The sequence below is a fragment of the Moschus berezovskii genome, chromosome 7 (assembly GCF_049115385.1).
Source record: "Moschus berezovskii isolate FMDL1 chromosome 7, NW_MosBer_1.0, whole genome shotgun sequence".
Lineage (NCBI taxonomy): Eukaryota > Metazoa > Chordata > Mammalia > Artiodactyla > Moschidae > Moschus > Moschus berezovskii.
In genome coordinates this window covers 81,138,001-81,157,188 of record NC_142466.1, presented here as the reverse complement: position 1 = coordinate 81,157,188, position 19,188 = coordinate 81,138,001, and the positions used below count along the sequence as shown (strand labels likewise).

Here is a 19,188-nt window from a genome sequence, read left to right as displayed (position 1 = left end):
AAAGTATTGTGTTACTAACTTAACATTTATAGCAAAAGAAAACCCTTAGTTGTGCATTTGCAAAGCATAACCAGGCGTAACCAAAGAGAATTATTTCATAATTTCAAGTTTAATTTATTTGGCTCTGAGCTTTTTGTAGATTGTAAAACCTATATTAAGTTGTATCTATGTTATTATATTAAAGCATATTATGCAAGTTATATTGCTAAACCCATAATAAGTTGATTTTAAATATTTGACTGTTTCTAATTGGATTTTTAATCAAAGGAATGAAGTAACTCAATATTGTTTAGTAGCATTAATTAGATTATGAAAGATTTGGGGAGGGATTTTTTTTTTGGCTGCATGGCAATGCTTGTGGGCCTGGCAGTGAAAGCACCAAGTCTCAACCGCTGGACTGCCAGAAAATTTCCAAGAATTGCTGTATTTTTGAATAAATGTATTAACAGTCTTCACACTGGGTATTGTCATTGTTGAGTCTATAAATCATGTCTGACTCTGCTTCTCCATGGATTGTAACCTGCCAGGGTCCTTTGTCCATGGGATTTCCCAGGCAAGAATACTGGAGTGAGTTGCCATTTTCTTCTCCAGGAACATTGGATATTATCGTCATAAAAATACACTATTTATTATATTTATACAGGGCAGCCTGGCTTGGCTGGAGCAGAGAGACACCCAGACACACCACTGTGCTGAGTGGGTGACATCTTCCTGTACTAGAAGCTGAATACATAAGCACCTTGGCTGTCACAGAACATTCTGGAACAAACAGGCACCTAACAAACAGCCTCCTGATTTCACTTTTCATGTGGGAAAGATCTTGAGTCCTGTCCATCACTGGAGTTCCATTAATTGGCATGCCTGATGAGTATATGGTGGGGAAGCCCGATTGCAGGAGGGTCCCCAAGAGAATAAAAAGTCACTGTAAGCAAAGAAGAGCGATGACTCAACTACAACGTGAGGCCGTCTCCCTGTTCCCCTCTCCCACTTCCATCCCTCACCAGGTACCCATGCTTCCCTGAAACGAGAGTGCTGTGTGGTAAAACTGAGCCTTGTTTCCCTAGGAGCCCAAGCCACTCTGCTGGGAAACTTCCCTCCAAGAGTTCTGGCTGCCAGAGTGCAGGCGTCTCCCCACTGGCTAGAGAGAGGTGAGGCGGCAGAGACCCAGAGAGGGGTGAAAGGAACTCACACTGCTTCCGGTGGGGCAGGTCCCCACCCCACCTCCTCAACTTGACTGCAGAGCCTCTGGCCATGGTCCTGTCAAAACTGAGATACTAACCTGGGGCAGGTCTGGAGACCTCAAGGAAAGGGCCAAGTTCTTGCCACGGAGCAGCAAGGGTGATTGGTCCAGGACCTGTTAACCGGTGGGTTATAAGTCTAGAAGCTCATCTGGGATATTCTCAATTTGACTTCAGCGCCAGTCTGTCCCATAAGCTAATCAGAAGCCATAGAGTTCCAGCCAGTCAGTATCTGCCAATGGCGCTGGCCCTGTTGGAGGACTGGTGTAGGATTCTGAGTGTGGATGATCAGAAATCACTGATGGTTATGGGGATCCCAGTGGACTGCAGAGAGGATGAGATTCAGGAGGTCCTGCAGAAGACTTTAAAGCCTTTGAGCACCTATAGACTCCTTGGCAAAATATTCCGGAAGCAGGAGAATGCCATCGCGGTGCTGTTAGAGTTGCTGGAGGACCCTGAGGTCTCTGTGATCCCCAGAGAGATTCAGGGCAAGAGGGGCATCTGGAAAGTCATCTTCAAGACCCCTAACCAGGACACAGAATTTCTGGAAAGACTGAACCTCTTTCTAGAAAAAGAGGGACAGACAGTCTCAGGAATGTTCCGGGCACTTGGGCACGAGGGGTTGTCTCCAGCAGCCGTGCCCTGTATCTCACCAGAGTTACTGGCCCACGTGTTGGGACTGGTGATAGCACAAGCCCCTCAGCCTCTGCTCCCAGTGAGGTACCGGAAGCTGAGAGTGTTCTCAGGGAGCGCTGTGCCTGCTCCTGAGGAAGAGCCCTTTGAAGTCTGGCTGGAACAGGCCACTGAGATAATCCAAGAGTGGCCGGTAACAGAGGCAGAAAAGAAGAGATGGTTGATGGAAAGCCTTCGCGGGCCAGCCCTGGACCTCATGCACATAGTCCAGGCAGACAATCCATCAATCAGCGTTGAGGAGTGTTTGGAAGCATTTAAGCAAGTGTTTGGGAACCTGGAAAGCCGCCGGACCTCCCAGGTGAAGTACCTGAAAACCTATCAGGAGGAAGGAGAGAAAGTCTCAGCCTACGTGTTACGGTTAGAAACCCTGCTGCGGAGAGCGGTGGAGAAGCGGTTAATCCCCAGGAACATTGCCAATCAAATCCGCCTGGAGCAGGTCATGGCCGGGGCAAGCCTCAGTGAGGTTCTCTGGTGTCGGCTTAGGGAGCTGAAAGACCAGGGCCAGCCTCCCAGCTTCCTGCAGTTAATGAAGGTCATCCAGGAAGAAGAGGAGGAAGAGGCCGCTTTCGAAAATGAGAATACTGAAGAGCTGGAGGGAGGGGATGGCTCTGGCCACTGGGGCAACAAGGCCAATGACTAACCCAACTCCAAGGGCGACCCACAGACGGTGGGTGGAGGAACAGCCACGTTATTAGGCTAAGACCTTTTCAGTCTTTTTTTCTCTATAATTTGCACAGTTGAAACCAAAGCATTCAAGCCAGGTTTTATTTTTTTCTTTCATCTTTTGGCTGCATCGTGGGGTATGGTGGGATCTTAGTCCCCCAATCAGGGATTGAACCCATGTGCCATGCATTGAAAGTGGAGCCTTAACCTCTGAGTGACCAGAGAAGTCCCTTGAGCAAGAAAGGTCTTGATTCTTCTTTGTAAGGAAAAAAAATCTGAGAGCTTCTTGGACTCTACATGGATGATTGCTTAGGTCTCTTCAGTCGTATCTGATTCTGTGCAATCCTGACCTAATGGACTATATAGCCTGCCAGTTTCCGCTGTCCATGGGATTCTCCAAGTAAGAATACTGGAGTAGGTTGCCATGCCCTCCTTCAGGGAATCTTCCCAACCCAGGGATCAACCCTGCAGTTCACAGATGATTATTAATAAACAAAAACTTCAATTCCAAATAGGAGGTCAGAAGCCTGAAGGAATCTGAACCAGGTGTCCTTTAAATCCCTCCCAACAGACCAAAAGAAAGAAATGATGTAAGAAAAAAAAAATCTCTTTTGTCATCTATTTAAAAATCCCAGCGTTTGAATTAATTTGTTTTCCTTTCTCAAATGAGCAAGCTCTCTCTCTCTGAATACCATATAAGACAGTGTTCAGAGAGCTAACCATCAGAAACCTACCAGCCTGGTCCTGCTCATGGCCTCTGAATATGAAAAGCTAAATAAATCACCTTGTGTGTAAATAAGGAAGCACACACTGGAAGCCAGTAGAAGCCAAGAGAAGTGTTGTTGCTGAATGAGTATGACTCCTCCATCCTGGATTCCTCTCTTTCCTTTCTTGGGAAGTACTCCCCACATCTCTGCTGGTTCCAGGCAGTGTGTTACCCCCAAGGACACAGAAGTCCATGGTGTGAGGGACATTCTCAAGAAAGGGTAGATATCACAGGAGGGCCTGCAGGAGCAGGGGATGCACCGACCATGTTTTGATTCAGGCCAGTGGTTAGAGAAGAAGATTTTTAGTGACGACAAAAGACAAAGAAGAGAGGAAGTGAGCTGATAGTTACTGAGAAAATGCTCTGCGCCAGGCATTTTACATGTGTCTCATTTCATGTGTACAGCATCCCCAGGGTGGTATAATTATGCTCATTTTAAAAGAGAAGGGGGACTTCCCTGATGGTCCAGTGGTTAGGACTCCACAGTTCCAATGCAGGGGTTGAAGATTTGATCCCTGGTTGGGGAGCTAAGATCCCACATTGCCAAATGGCACAGCCAAAAATAAACAAATGATAATTTTTAAAAATCTCTCCCAATTAAAAATAACTAGGTAAGTGAGAAAGAAAAAAGGTCCATATGGGTTACATGGTCTGCTCAACATCAAAACGTTAACAGGTGGCAGAGCACAGACGGAAGTCGGGACCTCTGTGACTCTTCCTAATCCACTCTCCACTGTGATCGCAGTTTTCAAATCATGCTTTGTGGTTCTGCAGGGACTTTTCGGCAGTTCCATGTTGAAACTGTATTTTACACTCTTTAAATCTCTTTTAGATAACAGGTAGACAGACACAAGTGTGCTGAAATCCAGATTTTAACACTCTGGCGTTTGCCAGCAGGCTCACTGTTGTTTCCAGATTGACTCATTTTGTGCAGACCTTGGAAAAAAGATTCCCTGGTGAGATCCAAGCACACAGCTAAACTTCTATTCATTCTTCGTAGATTAAGGAAGTCGTATCACTTCAGAGGTGTTTCAGTCAGGCTGATGCATGTCCTGTGATGCCAAGTGTGCTTCAAGCATAAATGAGCATCACAGTTAAGCACTACACAAGTCTCCAACACAATCGCTGTCTCACATCCTGGCAGCTTTGTATATACAATAAAGACGTGGCTTAGCTTCTCCAAGTATCAGTTTTCCTCATCAGAAAAACGGGAGGACAATAGAATAGGGTTGTTGTTAGGATCAAATGACACAATGCCTTTTAAGCACTTAGCATGATGTCTGGAACACAGAAAGCCCTCAATACATGGAGGCTTTTTTTCTTATATTTCCCATGCTTATTGTCTGATCAGTGCACATTCTCTTCTTTTTCTAACAGTCCTGCAATAATGAGTAAATAGGTAATCTGTCCAGTTGTGACAACGTTGCATTAGAAACCATTAAGTGCTTGTGGTAAGTTGGAGCGCTTATTGTCTGTTATCTTTATGATCAGTTTTCCAGCTATTGTTGACTATTGTTCGTAATTACAAGAAATATTCTTTCTGATGGTAAATAATTTTAACTGAAGGAATATCCTAAGATTGTAAGGCTTTTATTAAAAAAAAAAAAAAGGTGCCACTGTGAGCACTTATCTTTCCAAGTTCAATTTTTCAATACTGTTCAAAGTGATTCAACTGTCAGCCTACACACCTGGATTTCATGTGTTTTTTGTATTTGTAAAAATGGCTTCATTGTTCTCATGTATTCTCAGTATACAAAGTAAAGTGTTATAAATGTGAAGTTATAAAATAAATCCATTCTGGTAAGATTCTGAGTTTTTTGTGCTTTGTGTATTGTGGTTCTGTATAAACTTTTGCTTAACAAAGGGTTTTAATTACTAAAACAAATTTTTTTTGAGAGATAGAGATTAGAAAATCAAGCTAAAACCACAAAAGATCTTGAACTCTTCTAGGAAAAAAAAACTGAGAGCAAAATGCTGGGATAGAAATACTTGGACTTGGTCTCCGAAGATGAGAGGGAGCTCAGTTCACCCATCACTGATTTCCCTTTTAACCTATAAGAAACAACAGATGGAGGCTGGGTCCCTCGGAGACCTCCAGCCCATTTGCTTAGATAAGTAACTGTACCTTGACATTCACCAGCCTCTATTCTGCCAAAGGGGAAGTGACCCAAAGGTGAAATACTGCATTTCTTAGATGAAGTCATTTTTTGCTATATAGGTATATTGTGCTGGTGCTCCAGTCATGCCTGACTCTTTGCGACCTCATGGACTAGCCCACCGGGCTGCTCTGTCCATGGGATTTTCCAGGCAAGAATACTGGAGTGGATTGCTTTTCCTTCTCCAGGGGATCTTCTCGACCCAAGAATTGAACCTGAGTCCCCTGTGTCGGCAAGCAGATGATTTACCGCTGAGCCACCTGAGAAGCCCTATATAGATGTATGCTGCTGCTGCTTCAGTCGTGTCCGACTCTGTGCGATGCCATAGACGGCAGCCACCAGGCTCTCCAGTCCCTGGGATTCTCCAGGCAAGAACACTGGAGTGGGTTGCCATTTCCTTCTCCAACATAGATGTGTAGGGGGGTTAAAATTTCTCTTGTCTTTAGACCTCTTCAAAAGAGGAAGAGCACTTCCTCTTTTCTACAGCACAGTGGGGGAGCATTCCTCAAGGGCTGTACATAGTGCAGATCAACCCACTGTAAGTGTCAGGAGGGATGCTCAACATTCTCTCCCAATCACTTGAGCCAAACCTTCCTGGAGATTGGTCTCACCTCTTACTTAATCTGTCTCCAATCCTGACCCTTGGAGGCCAAGGCTTCCAAGATGACGTAGTCCACTGCTGAAGTTAACTTTTCATTAGGGACCTCTCAGGCTGGAGGTGTCACCTGACATCTCCCCCTGTACCAGTCAGTCCTGCCAAGCTTCTCTTTTTGTCCATCCTAAACACAAGATCTCTGGTCATCAGTTCCCAACTTTACTTTGATATCCACACTACACTGTGCCTCCTCCCCAGTGCTGATCTTTAAGACCCTCCCACATGCCTACTGGATTTCCACAGGGTCCTGAACGACTAGCCTATATGACCAGAGTGCTTGCTGGATACTCTATGACCATATTCCTTGATTGAACTCTGGTCCTCCTGAGAGGCTATTGCCCTCAAGCCCCTTGAGGAGAAGCTGCTCGTTCTTTCCCACTTCCGGAGAGACTGGAGAAGGGTAATAGCGTCTCTTTCTCTCACCATCATCACATCTCCCCTTGCAAACACCTTTGCTCCCTCCTGGCAAATGCTAACTCACTCTGCCCCACCAGCCACTGTGGATCTGTCCTGACAAGCCTAGACAGAGCATTGGCAAAGAAACTAAAGTTGGTGGGGGTGGGTGGAGTTTAGGACCAAATCTGGCTTGGTGTTATCTAAAAAAACAGGAAGAAAAAATTAATGAACACAAGCCATGTCCAAGGGAGACCTACAAGCAAGGCTGAGAAAGCAGTGTGGGTGGAGGGGAGGGGTTGTTTACTTTTAATTTCCCTTGTGGCTCAGCTGGTGAAGAATCTGCCTGCACTGCAGGAGACCTGGGTTCGATCCCTGGGTTGGGAGGAACACCTGGAGAAGGGAAAGGCTACCCACTCTGGTATTCTGGCCTAGAAAATTCCATGAACTGTATAGTCCATGGGGTTGCAAAGAGTTGGACACGATTGACTTTCACTTTCTTTCACTTTACTTTTAACTGGAGGATAATTGCTTTACAATGTTTTGGTTTCTGCTCTACAATGAAGTGAATCAGCAATATGTATACACATATCCCCTCCCTCTTGAACCTCCACCCCATACCACCCCTCTAGGTCATCACAGAGTGCTAAGCTGAGCTCCCTGTGCTATACAGCAGCTTCCCACTAGCTATTTTACACATGGTAGTGTATATATGAGAGAAGGCAATGGCACCCTATTCCAGTACTCTTGCCTGGAAAATCCCATGGACAGAGGAGCCTGGAAGGCTGCAGTCCATGGGGTCGCTGAGGGTCAGACATGACTAAGCGACTTCACTTTCACTTTTCACTTTCATGCATTGGAGAAGGAAATGGCAACCCACTCCAGTGTTCTTGCCTGGAGAATCCCAGGGACGGGGGAGCCTGGTGGGCTGCTGTGTATGGGGTCGCACAGAGTCGGACACGACTGAAGCGACTTAGCAGCAGCAGCAGTGTATATATGTCAATGCTAGTCTCTCAATTCCAAAGCAGAGTTTTGAAGCTAGATGGTTGAAGGTGGAGTTTTGAGGGAGTGGAGCCTGAGACGAACTATACAAGTGAAGTATAAGAGGATCTGAAGCAAGTATTGTCAAACGCATTCAGGATTTGTTTTGCTGCTGTTGTTGTTGCTGCTGTTGTTGTTGCTGCTGTTGTTTGACCATCAGCGTAATCTTTGGATGGTCTAAGGGCCCAGGATTAAAGCAGACATCTCTCCCACCCCCCACCTGTTTGGGGGGACCAGGAACTCCTGAGTTTGCCCAGGGAAGACTTAACACTCATTCAGACGGTCTCTCGGAATGGACGACAGTGTCCACAGGTGACTATCTCAAAAGCTAGCCTTCCCACTGAACAGGCCCTGGAGTTGTCCCCATTCAGGATCTACATTACACAGCTCTCCCTGCCCAAGTGGCCCTTGACATCCCAAATGGACATTTTTAAAAAAAAAAAAACAGAGTAACTCCAGAAGTACATGCCAGAATCAATTCTATCATAGGAGAAAATCACCGTGTAGGATTTCAGTCTCTGAGGCCACCAGCTGGAGCTGTCCATTAGTCTAAGAAACAGCTGAGACCTTTCCCCATCTTCCCCACCCCCACTCACCCATGAAGGGAAACGTTCCCAGAGGGAATTACCCAGATTTTGAGGGGGTGCCACTGCTGGGAATCATTGCAAGAAGTCCCCAGGGAAGGTCGGGGACACTCACCCCCACCTCCCATCCCATCCCAGACCTGCTCCTGCTCTGCACGGACTAAAGGCAGAACCCCACTGAGGGCCTTTCCTGGCTTCTTGGCACAACAGTTTGGCCAACAAACTCAATTACTATTATTACTGCTGCTGCTAAGTCACTTCAGTCGTGTCCGACTCTGTGTGACCCCATACACAGCAGCCCACCAGGCTCCCCCGTCCCTGGGATTCTCCAGGCAAGAACACTGGAGTGGGTTGCCATTTCCTTCTCCAATGTGTGAAAGTGAAAAGTGAAAGTGAAGTCGCTCAGTCGTGTCCAACCCTTAGCAACCCCACGGACTGCAGCCTACCAGGCTGCTCCATCCATGGGATTTTACTATTAAAGAATATTACTATTCTTGAAATAACAATGGTCAGAAAAGGAAGCTTTATGTTTTTCCAGCTTTTCTGAGGTATAATTAACAAAATACAAATTGTATATATTTTTAAAGTACAGTGTAATTTTAAAAATTTTTATTTATTTTTGGTTGCACCGGTCTTTGTTGCTTCACACGGACTTTCTCTGGTTGTGGCGAGAAGGGGCTGCTCTTTAGTTGCAGTGTGTGAGCTTCTCATAGCGGTGGCTTCTCTTGTTGCAGAGCACAGCCTCTAGGGCACGTGGGCTCAGTAGTTGCTGCTCATGGCTCAGTTGCCCCAAGGTGTGTAGAATCTTCCAGGACCAGAGATCAAACCCATGTTGGGCTTCTCAGGTGGCGCTAGTGGTAAAGAACCCGCCTGCCATGTTCAGGAGATGTAAAAAACTCGGATTCCATCCCTGGATCAGGAAGATCACCTGGGGAGAAAGTGGCAACTCACTCCAGTATTCTTGCCTGGGAATTCCCATGGACAATGGATCCTGGTGGGCTATGGCCCATAAGGGTTGTAAAGAGTTGGAGACAACTGAAGCAACTTAGGACAGACAGACAATACATGGTGAAATGATCTCCACAGTCAAGATAATTAACACATCCATCATCTCACACAGGTACCAGTGTCTGTGGTAAGAACACTTAAGCTGTCTATTCTGTCAGTAAATTTCTAGTGCACACTACAGTATTATTAACTATAGTCCCATGTTATATCTTAGCTCTCCAGAATTTATTACTCCTGAGTAAGTGAAAGTTTGTACCTTTTGACCAGTATGCTCCTATTTCCACTCCCCAGCTCCTAATCACCACCATTCTACTGTCTACTTTGGATTCTACATATAAGTGAGACCATACTGTACTTGTCTTTCTGTGTCTGGGTTACTTCATTTAGGATTATGTCCTCAAGGTGCATCCACATTGCCACAAATGGCAGGACTCTCTTTCACAAGAGCAAATATTGTATTTCAAATGAACGTGTGTAAGACAGTGGAAACCAGGTTGATGAAGAAAGGAGGCTGAATTCTGCTGACAGGCCATCATAATGTATTCCCTAGTAATATCCCATACAAGGATGCCTCTGATGACACTTCCTGAGCTTGTTGCTATTGTTGTTCGGTCGAACTCTTTCACACCATAGACTGAAGCAAGCAGGCTTCCCTGTCCTTCACTGTCTCCCAGAGTTTGCTCAAATGCATGTCCACTGAGTCAGTGATGCTATCCAATCATCTCAACCTCTGCCACCACTTTCTCCTGCCTTCAATCTTTCCCATTATCAGATATACTTCAGTTTTAAAAATTAATCAAATAGTGGCTAGTGAACATTTTAAAGAATAGAAAGCTGTTATAAAGGCCTGCTGCTGCTACTGCTAAATCGCTTCAGTCGTGTCTGACTCTGTGCGACCCCATACACAGCAGCCCACCAGGCTCCCCCATCCCTGGGATTCTCCAGGCAAGAACACTGGAGTGGGTTGCCATATCCTTCTCCAATGCATGAAAGTGAAAAGTGAAAGTGAAGTCGCTCAGTCGTGTCCGACCCTCAGCGACCCCATGGACAGCAGCCTTCAAGGCTCCTCTATCCCTGGGATTCTCCAGGCAAGAACACTGGAGTGGGTTGCCATTTACAGGCCTAAGGCAACTGTAAATGTCTAAGTCTGGGTGTGTTGCCATCTTAGGAAAAACACCTACCAACCAATCCAGAATTACCAGGGCTGTTTCCAATTTGAAGGTGGTTTATGGGTCTAAAACTAAGATAGAGACTTCTCTGGAGGTCCAGTGGTAAGACTCTGCACTCCAGTGCAGGGGGCGCAGGTTCAGTCCCTGGTCAGGGAACTAAGATCCCCCATGCAGCAAAGCATGGCCAAAAATAAATAAATAAGCAAACACAACTAAGATGGTGATCCTTTGGACTCCCAAAACCCATCACAAGTCTGGATTTATAGCCTACAATAGGCAATGTGGGATGAGAACCCAGCGTCAGAGGTTACCCAGGCCATATTCAGGGCCTTAGATGGGCTTTTCGTTGATGACTAAGATGGCAATTTGGCAGAACCATTGAATTCCTAGTCTATTCCTCCCCAGAACCAGTAGATTTTATCAGCAGCAGAAGTATGTGGAAACTAGTCCTTGACCAGAGCCTGTCTGGCTGCTCTTTGATGTTTCAGAGTGCTCGGTGGCATGGATCTGAAGTGTATTCCACCTGTAATGGGAATGGTTTTGACTCAGAAATCCATCAAAGTCGTGCTACAAGTGGTAAAGGCCAGGCCCTTGTACCTTCTTTACCAGGTGGGCTGCCAGGAACAGGCAGGTTAACCTGAACTGAGCAATCTGCTTATGAAGTGGACAAAGTTCTCAGGACACAAGAATGGGCCCTGATGCTCGGGTTCAGTTGCTCACTCTTCTCTGACTCTTTGTTACACCATGGACTGTAGCCCACCAGTCTCCTCTGTCCATGGAATTCTTCAGGCAAGAATACTGGAGTGGGTTGCCACTCCAAGGGATCCCCTTCACCAGGGGATCTTCCTGACCCAGAGATCGAACCCAAGTCTCCTACACTGCAGGTGAATTTACTGTCTGAGCCACTACGGAAGCCCTGTTCTATGCAGAGTAATTGCATAGAACTTGCACCCTTCCTCCCATATACTTTAAATCATTTCTGAATTACCTATGCTGCTGCTGCTAAGTCACTTCAGTCATGTCCGATTCTGTGTGACCCCATAGACGGAAGCCCACCAGGCTCCCCTGTCCCTGGGAGTCTCCAGGCAAGAACATTGGAGTGGGTTGCCATTTCCTTCTCCAATGTGTGAAAGTGAAAAGTGAAAGTGAAGTCGCTCAGTCGTGTCCGACCCTTAGCGACCCCACGGACTGCAGCCTACCAGGCTCCTCCATCCATGGGATTTTCTAGGCAAGAGTACCGGAGTGGCATGCCATTGCCTAGAGAACTTTAATAATTCTGATACCCAGTTCATATCCAAGCCTAATTAAATGAGAGTTTTGAAGTAGACTGATGAATCTATTTTATTAATAACAAGCACTAGAGGTGACTTTTACACAGGCTTAAATTTAAAAACCACTTCTAGAGAATAAACATGAGGGCACACAGATAAAGAGATGATAAGCATAAAGAGCTATTGGGGACAGAGGAAAATGGCTGAACTGATTCTAAATAGAATTCTAAAAGGAGAAGGAAGGAATCCAGGCAATTATTGCAAAACACAATAGCTGTGAATGTCTCATTTCAGAAAGCAAATATAAACAGACTGAAGATAAAAACAGATCACAGTTAGATACAAGTAAACTGAACCAGAGAACAAAAATGGCAAAAGAATATCTGAACAGCAGCCCAGGAGGAAAAAAACACAGGTTACCTTTAAAGCAATGGTTCTTAAACTTCAAGTTGCATCTCAATCACCTGGAGAGCTTGTTAAAACTGGAAATGTATTTTAAAAAACTCACATTGCTAGGCCCTAGCCCCAGCTTTTGACTCCGAAGATATGGGGTGTGAAATACAAGAATATGCATTTCTAACAACTTCCCAGGTGACACCAATACTATTGGTCTGAAGAACACACTTTAAGATTCACTGCTTTAAAAAAGTAAAACATTAGGCTGACACCTCACTTCTGACCAGCAACAATGGGAGCCAGAGATAGTGGAACATCTTCATGGCTCTGGAATATACTTTAAAAATCAAAATGTCCATTAAGATGGCAAAATAACATCATATTTGAACTTGCCACTCACAGAAAAGAGAAATTCTAAAATAAATATTTTAGGGAGAAAGGAAAATTCAAGGAAGCAAAGACTATTAAGATCTTACACCAAAGGGTCCAAGAACCAAAGAAAGAATACAACAAGGAAAATGTGTAGGTATAATGAAACTAAACATGACTATACACGATAATCTCTTTTGAGTTAAAAAAAAAAATGACAGAATTAGAATGCATGATCAGTGACATCCCCGATGGCCCGGTGGCTAAAATTCTGTTCACAATGCAGAGGGACCAGGTTCAATCCCTGGTCAGGGAACTTGACCCTGCATGTCACAAAATAAAGATGAAGACTGAAGATCTTGTTTGCCACAACTAAGCCCAGGTACAACCAAATAATTAAATAAATATTTTTTTAAAATAATAAAATGTATGATCAAAAAAACCATGTAAACGAGAGTGATAAGGTATCAAAAATCTAAATTTTATGAGTGAACAAGGATAAAAATTCTCCAAGACAACTACTAAGATAAAACACATAAATAACTTATGTATACATATATATACACACATAGATAAATTCAAAACATGCAAAGAAAAAAGTGGACAAAATTCTCAAATCAAAAAAGCTAGAGGGCGAAAAAAAAAATTGATATAAAAAAGATGACCAAATGCTTCAACTACAGTAGAGATTCTCAAAATGGAGTAAAAACAATCCAGTTATATGGTGTTTGCAAGAACATCTAAAAAATAAGGATATAGCAAGAATGGAAAGGTAAATGGGCTTCCCTTGTGGCTCAGCTGGGAAAGAATCTGCATGCAATGTGGGTAGACCTGGGTTCAATCCCTAGGTTGGGAAGATCCCCTAGAGAAGGGAAAGGCTACCCACTCCAGTATTCTGGCCTGGAAAATTCCACGGACTGTACAGTCCATGGGGTCGCAAAGAGTCGGACACAACCGAGCGACTATTACCTATAATACCTACTATAATGTAAATGTTATAATAGTTTTGGTTTTTAGAACTGTCTGGATATTTTTTATGAATATTTCCAATTTGCCCTTGGTTGAATTCACAGATGCAGAAGGCATGCATATGGAGAGCTAACTGTACTTCTGACTTTTCATAAGAAAATACCAAAGCCAGAAGAGCAATAACATTTAAACCCATAATTTTGGTTTATAATACTGTAAATATATAAATAACATTTCAGTTCAGTTCAGTTCAGTCACTCAGTCGTGTCCGACTCTTTGCGACCCCATGAATCACAGCACGCCAGGCCTCCCTGTCCATCACCAATTCCCAGAATTCACTCAAACTCATGTCCATCGAGTCGGTGATGCCATCCAGCCATCTCATTCTCTGTCGTCCCCTTCTCCTCCCGCCCCCAACCTTTCCCAGCATCAGAGTCTTTTCCAGTGAGTCAACTCATTGCATGAGGTGGCCAAAGTATTGGAGCTTCAGCTTTAGCATCAGTCCTTCCAATGAACACCCAGGACTGATCTCCTTTAGAATGGACTGGTTGGATCTCCTTGCAGTCCAAGGGACTCTCAAGACTCTCCTCCAGCACCACAGTTCAAAAGCATCAATTCTCTAGCGATCAGCTTTCTTCACAGTCCAACTCTCACATCCATGCATGACCACTGGAAAAACCATAGCCTTGACTAGACGGACCTTGGTTGGCAAAGTAATGTCTCTGCTTTTTAATATGCTATCTAGGTTGGTCATAACTTTCCTTACAAGGAGTAAGCATCTTTTAATTTCATGGCTGCAATCAGCATCTGCAGTGATTTTGGAGCCCCCCAAAATAAAGTCTGACACTGTTTCCACTGTTTCCCCATCTATTTCCCAGAAGTGATGGGACCAGATGTCATGATCTTAGTTTTCTGAATGTTGAGCTTCAAGCCAACTTTTTCACTCTCCTCTTTCACTTTCATCAAGAGGCTTTTTAGTTCCTCTTCACTTTCTGCCATAAGGGTGGTGTCATCTGCATATCTGGGATTATTGATATTTCTCCCGGCAATCATGATTCCAGCCTGTGCTTCTTCCAGCCCAGCGTTCCTCATGATGTACTCTGCATATAAGTTAAATAAGCAGGGTTACAATATACAGCCTTGACGTACTCCTTTTCCTATTTAGAACCTGTCTGTTGTTCCATGTCCAATTCTAACTGTTGCTTCCTGACCTGCATACAGGTGGTCTGGTATTCCCATCTCTTTCAGAATTTTCTACAGTTTGTTGTGATCCACACAGTCAAAGGCTTTGGCATAGTCAATGAAGCAGAAATAGATGTTTTTCTGGAACTCTCTTGCTTTTTCCACGATCCAGCGGATGTTGGCAATTTGATCTTTGGTTCCTTTGCCTTTTCTAAAACCAGCTTGAACATCTGGAAGTTCACGGTTCACGTATTGCTGAAGCCTGGCTTGGAGAATTTTGAGCATGACTTTACTAGCATGTAAGATACCTGTATGCAGGTCAGGAAGCAACAGTTAGAACTGGACATGGAACAACAGACTGGTTCCAAATAGGAAAAGGTGTACGTCAAGGTTGTATATTGTCACCTTGCTTATTTAACTTATATGCAGAGTACATCATGAGGAACGCTGGGCTGGAAGAAGCACAAGCTGGAATCAAGATTGCTGGGAGAAATATCAATAACCTCAGATATGGCAGATGACACCACCCTTATGGCAGAAAGTGAAGAGGAACTCAAAAGCCTCTTGATGAAAGTGAAAGAGGAGAGTGAAAAGGTTGGCTTGAAGCTCAACATTCAGAAAACAAAGATCATGGCATCTGGTCCCATCACTTCATGGGAAATAGATGGAAAAACAGTGGAAACAGTGTCAGACTTTATTTTTTTGGGCTCCAAAATCACTGCAGATGCTGATTGCAGACATGAAATTAAAAGACGCTTGCTCCTTGGAAGGAAAGTTATGACCAACCTTGATAGTATATTAAAAAGCAGAGACATTACTTTGCCAACCAAGGTCCGTCTAGTCAAGGCAATGGTTTTTCCCGTGGTCATGTATGGATGTGAGAGTTGGACTGTGAAGAAAGCTGATCGCCGAAGAATCGATGCTTTTGAACTGTGGTGTTGGAGAAGACTCTTGAGAGTCCCTTATACTGCAAGGAGATCCAACCAGTCCATTCTAGAGGAGATCAATCCTGGATGTTCATTGGAAGGACTGATGCTAAAGCTGAAACTGCAAAACTTTGGCCACCTCATGTGACGAGTTGACTCACTGGAAAAGACTCTGATGCTGGGAAAGGTTGGGGGCGGGAGGAGAAGGGGACGACAGAGAATGAGATGGCTGGATGGCATCACCGACTCTGTGGACATGAGTTTGAGTGTACTCCGGGAGTTGGTGATGGACAGGGAAGCCTGGCGTGCTGTAGTTCATGGGGTCGCGGAGAGTCGGACACGACTGAGTGACTGAACTGAACTGAACTGAAGATACTCCCCATAATTTTATTATACAATACTCCAAATATTTTCTTTATCATTTTTTTCATAAACCATCAACTGGATAAATAAATGTTGTTCAACCAAGATTTAGTACAAATTTGTCTTTAAAATCATCTGAACCTAAAAATATTTGAAAGTGGTTAGAAAGGTAGAGGGACTGAACTACTGATCAGATATATTTAATGGCTATTGAACTACTCAAGTTTTCTGTCTTCTTCTGAAGTCAATTTTAGTAGCTCAGATTTGTAATTTTTTTCCATTTTATCTAAGTTTTTTAAATGCATAGGCATAAATTTGTCAGCATTCTATCCAGATGACTTTAATTATTCTTGCTTCTGTAGTTAAAGCTCCTTATTCTATTATTTGTATTTTGCTCTTTCTTTCTGGGTTAACATTCTCAGAAGTTTAGCTACTCCATCAATTTTCTTCAAAGAATCATGTTTTGGATTTGTTCAAGCTCTCCATCATTATTTTAGCAATTTCTATCCTTACTTTTTATTATTTCTTTCTTTTCATGTTTAGAATTAATATACCATTTCATTTCCAACTTCTCGAGGATTGTTCCTTCTTTTCCATGTTTCATGATTGTTTTTAAAAAATATATTTAAGCATAGAAATGTATGTCTAACACCACCTTAACTACATCCCATAATTTTGTTATACAATATTTATGAATGAAATATTTTCATTATGATTTTTCACATAAACCATGAATTCATTTTGAGGAAAGTGCAAAGTAGTTAAAGATAGTGTGATTTACAGTGAATACATATTTCAGTCTTCCGGCCACAGTTCATAGCTCACAGCTCCCAAAACTCTTGTAATTTCCTGAGAAATAAAAGCAATGGGAGCATCTTTTGTTATTTGTTCTCAGTTCCTGAAATGGCTTCAGAGCCATAAAGGTGAAATAGGAGTCTTGTTATTCACAAGCCCATTTTCATCAGAATTGGGTTTATGTTAATGAGGTGACTTTTGGAAATCCCCTTTATGAACTGCTTCACCTGCATTCCACAAATTTTTATATTTTTTAATGTTAGTCAATTCAAAATATTTCCTAATTTCTTTTATGATCTCTTTTCTGATGCATGAGTTATTTAGTAATATGTTGTCCAGTTTCCAATATGTGGGTTTCCAACCATCTTTTCATTACTAACTTCTAACTTAATTCTTTTGTGGGAAAAGAATACACCCTGTATGCTTTCAAAGTCTTGTGATCTAACATATGGTCTGTCTCAGTGAATGTTCCATGCGCACATGAAGATAATGTGGACTCTACCGTTGTAGGTTGTAAGTTTAAGTCAAGTTGGCTGAAAAGCTGTACACTTTTTTAATTCCCTTGCTCATTTTCTGCCTACTTGTTTTCTGAATTACTGAGACAAGGGTGTTACAATATGCAATTATAATTGTGGATTTGTCTGTTTCTCTTTTGGTTCTTCCAGGTTTTGCTTCTTTTTTTTCTTTTGTGCATATGGATGTCCAACTGCTCCAGCACCATTTGTTGAAAACACTATTATCATTTCTCTACTGAATGGTTTCTTTAATCTTTGTCAGAAATCAATTGACCATATATGTGTTTGTCTGTTTCTGGACTCCATTCTGTCCTGTTGAACTATTTGTCTACCTTTGCACCAATGCTAACTCTCTTATTTACTATAACACTATAATAAGTCTTAACATCAGGTAGCGTAAGTCCTCCAATTTTGTTCTTTCTTAGAGTTGTTCTAATTGTGGTCCTTTGCATTTCAATGTGAATTTTACAACAGACTACTCAATCTCTACCAAAAAAAAAAGACTTCTGGAATTTTGTTGGAATTGCTTTTATGTATGCATCAACTTGGGGATAACTAAAATTTTTATAATAGTCAATTTTACGATCCATGAACATGGTATCTCTCTCCATTTATTAGATCATATTTAATTTTTATAGCAAAATTTTGTAGGTTTTAATATCAAGGTCTTACACACATTTTGTCAATATATTCCTAAGTATTTAATTTTCAATGATGTTGTGAGTCATTTCATCCTTTAATTTGTTTATGCTAGTATATAGAAATAAAATTAATTTTTATATATTGATATGTGTCCTGCAACCTTGCTAAACTCACTTATAGTTCTAGTAACTTTTTTTGATGTTATGAATTTTTTTACATGAATGATTGTGTTATATGGGATTAAAGTTAGTTTTACTTCTTTCTTTCCAATCTAGATATCATTTATTTCTTTTTCTTGATTTATGGAAATGGCTGAAACCCTCAGTACCATATTGAATAGAAGTGGTGAACACAAACATCGTTGTCTTGCTCCTGAGCTTAAAGGGAAAACATTCAATCTTTTACCATTATATTGGATGTCAGCTGTAGGTAAGTTTTTTGTAGATACCTGCAATAGGCAGAATTTCTAAAATGGCTCCCCCCAAATATTCCGACTACTCCCTTGAAAGACTGACAAATGGCCATATCATATATGAAAAAATAGCTCTCTGACTCACAGTCTCCACAGCAGCCAGCTCACGAGAGTCAACACTTGATCAGTAACTGCTTGGTTCCCTAATTTTTGCGCCCGCTTCCAACTTAGGAACAAAAAGAGAAAGTCAAATATATGACGTGGAGCAATCACATAGGATGTTCTGCTTACAATTAGCCCACCTCTAGCTTCCGCATGTCAAAAACCTTCAATAAGAGCATATGTTAAGCCTTTCCTTTTCCTACTCCTTTCCTGACTTTGAGTCTGAGAGCTTGCTCCTGTGCTTACGTTATATGCCACAGCTGGGATTTCCCCTGTGGCTCAGTGGTAAAGAATCCTCCTGTCAAGCAGGACATGCAGGTACAATCCTTGGGTTGGAAAGTTCCCCTGGAGAAGGAAATGGCTACCCACACCAGTATTCTTGCCTGGAGAATCCACGGATAGAGGAACCTGGAGGGCTATAGTCCACGAGGTCACAAAGAGTTGGACATGACTGAAAGCAACGAGCACATGCGCATATGGTGCAGTTCATCATAAGAGGGAAATTATCTGGATGGGCCTTATCTAATCAGGTAAGCCCTTAAAATGAGAGAACTGTAGGGGCCAAAATGAGAGAACTTATGGGCCAAGGACGTTAATAGACACTTCACCCAGGAAGATATATAGACAACAAATAAGTCTATGAAAAGATGCTCCACATCATATGTCAATCAGGGAAATGCAAATTAAAACAGCAATAACACACCACCACACAATGACTGGAACGGTCAGAATTCAGAACCACACCAAATGCTCACAAGGATATGAAGTAACAGGAATTCTCATTCATTGTCGGTGGGAATAAAAATGGTGCAGCCACTTT

The 19,188-nt window shown here is 42.8% G+C and overlaps 1 protein-coding gene across 1 annotated transcript; it reads left to right on the top strand.

Annotated features, from left to right (window-relative positions):
- Positions 1-951: 951 nt before the first annotated feature.
- On the top strand, positions 952-2,571 carry PNMA2 (PNMA family member 2). The gene has a single exon (XM_055428114.2). The coding sequence runs from the start codon at positions 1,477-1,479 to the stop codon at positions 2,569-2,571; it is 1,095 nt and encodes a 364-aa protein (XP_055284089.2). The 5' UTR covers positions 952-1,476.
- The last annotated feature ends 16,617 nt before the right edge of the window (positions 2,572-19,188 follow it).

What these genes read in the sequence shown, in the direction of transcription:
- PNMA2 (XM_055428114.2), top strand. Translation starts at nt 1,477, where the DNA reads ATGGCGCTGGCCCTGTTGGAGGACTGGTGTAGGATTCTGAGTGTGGAT.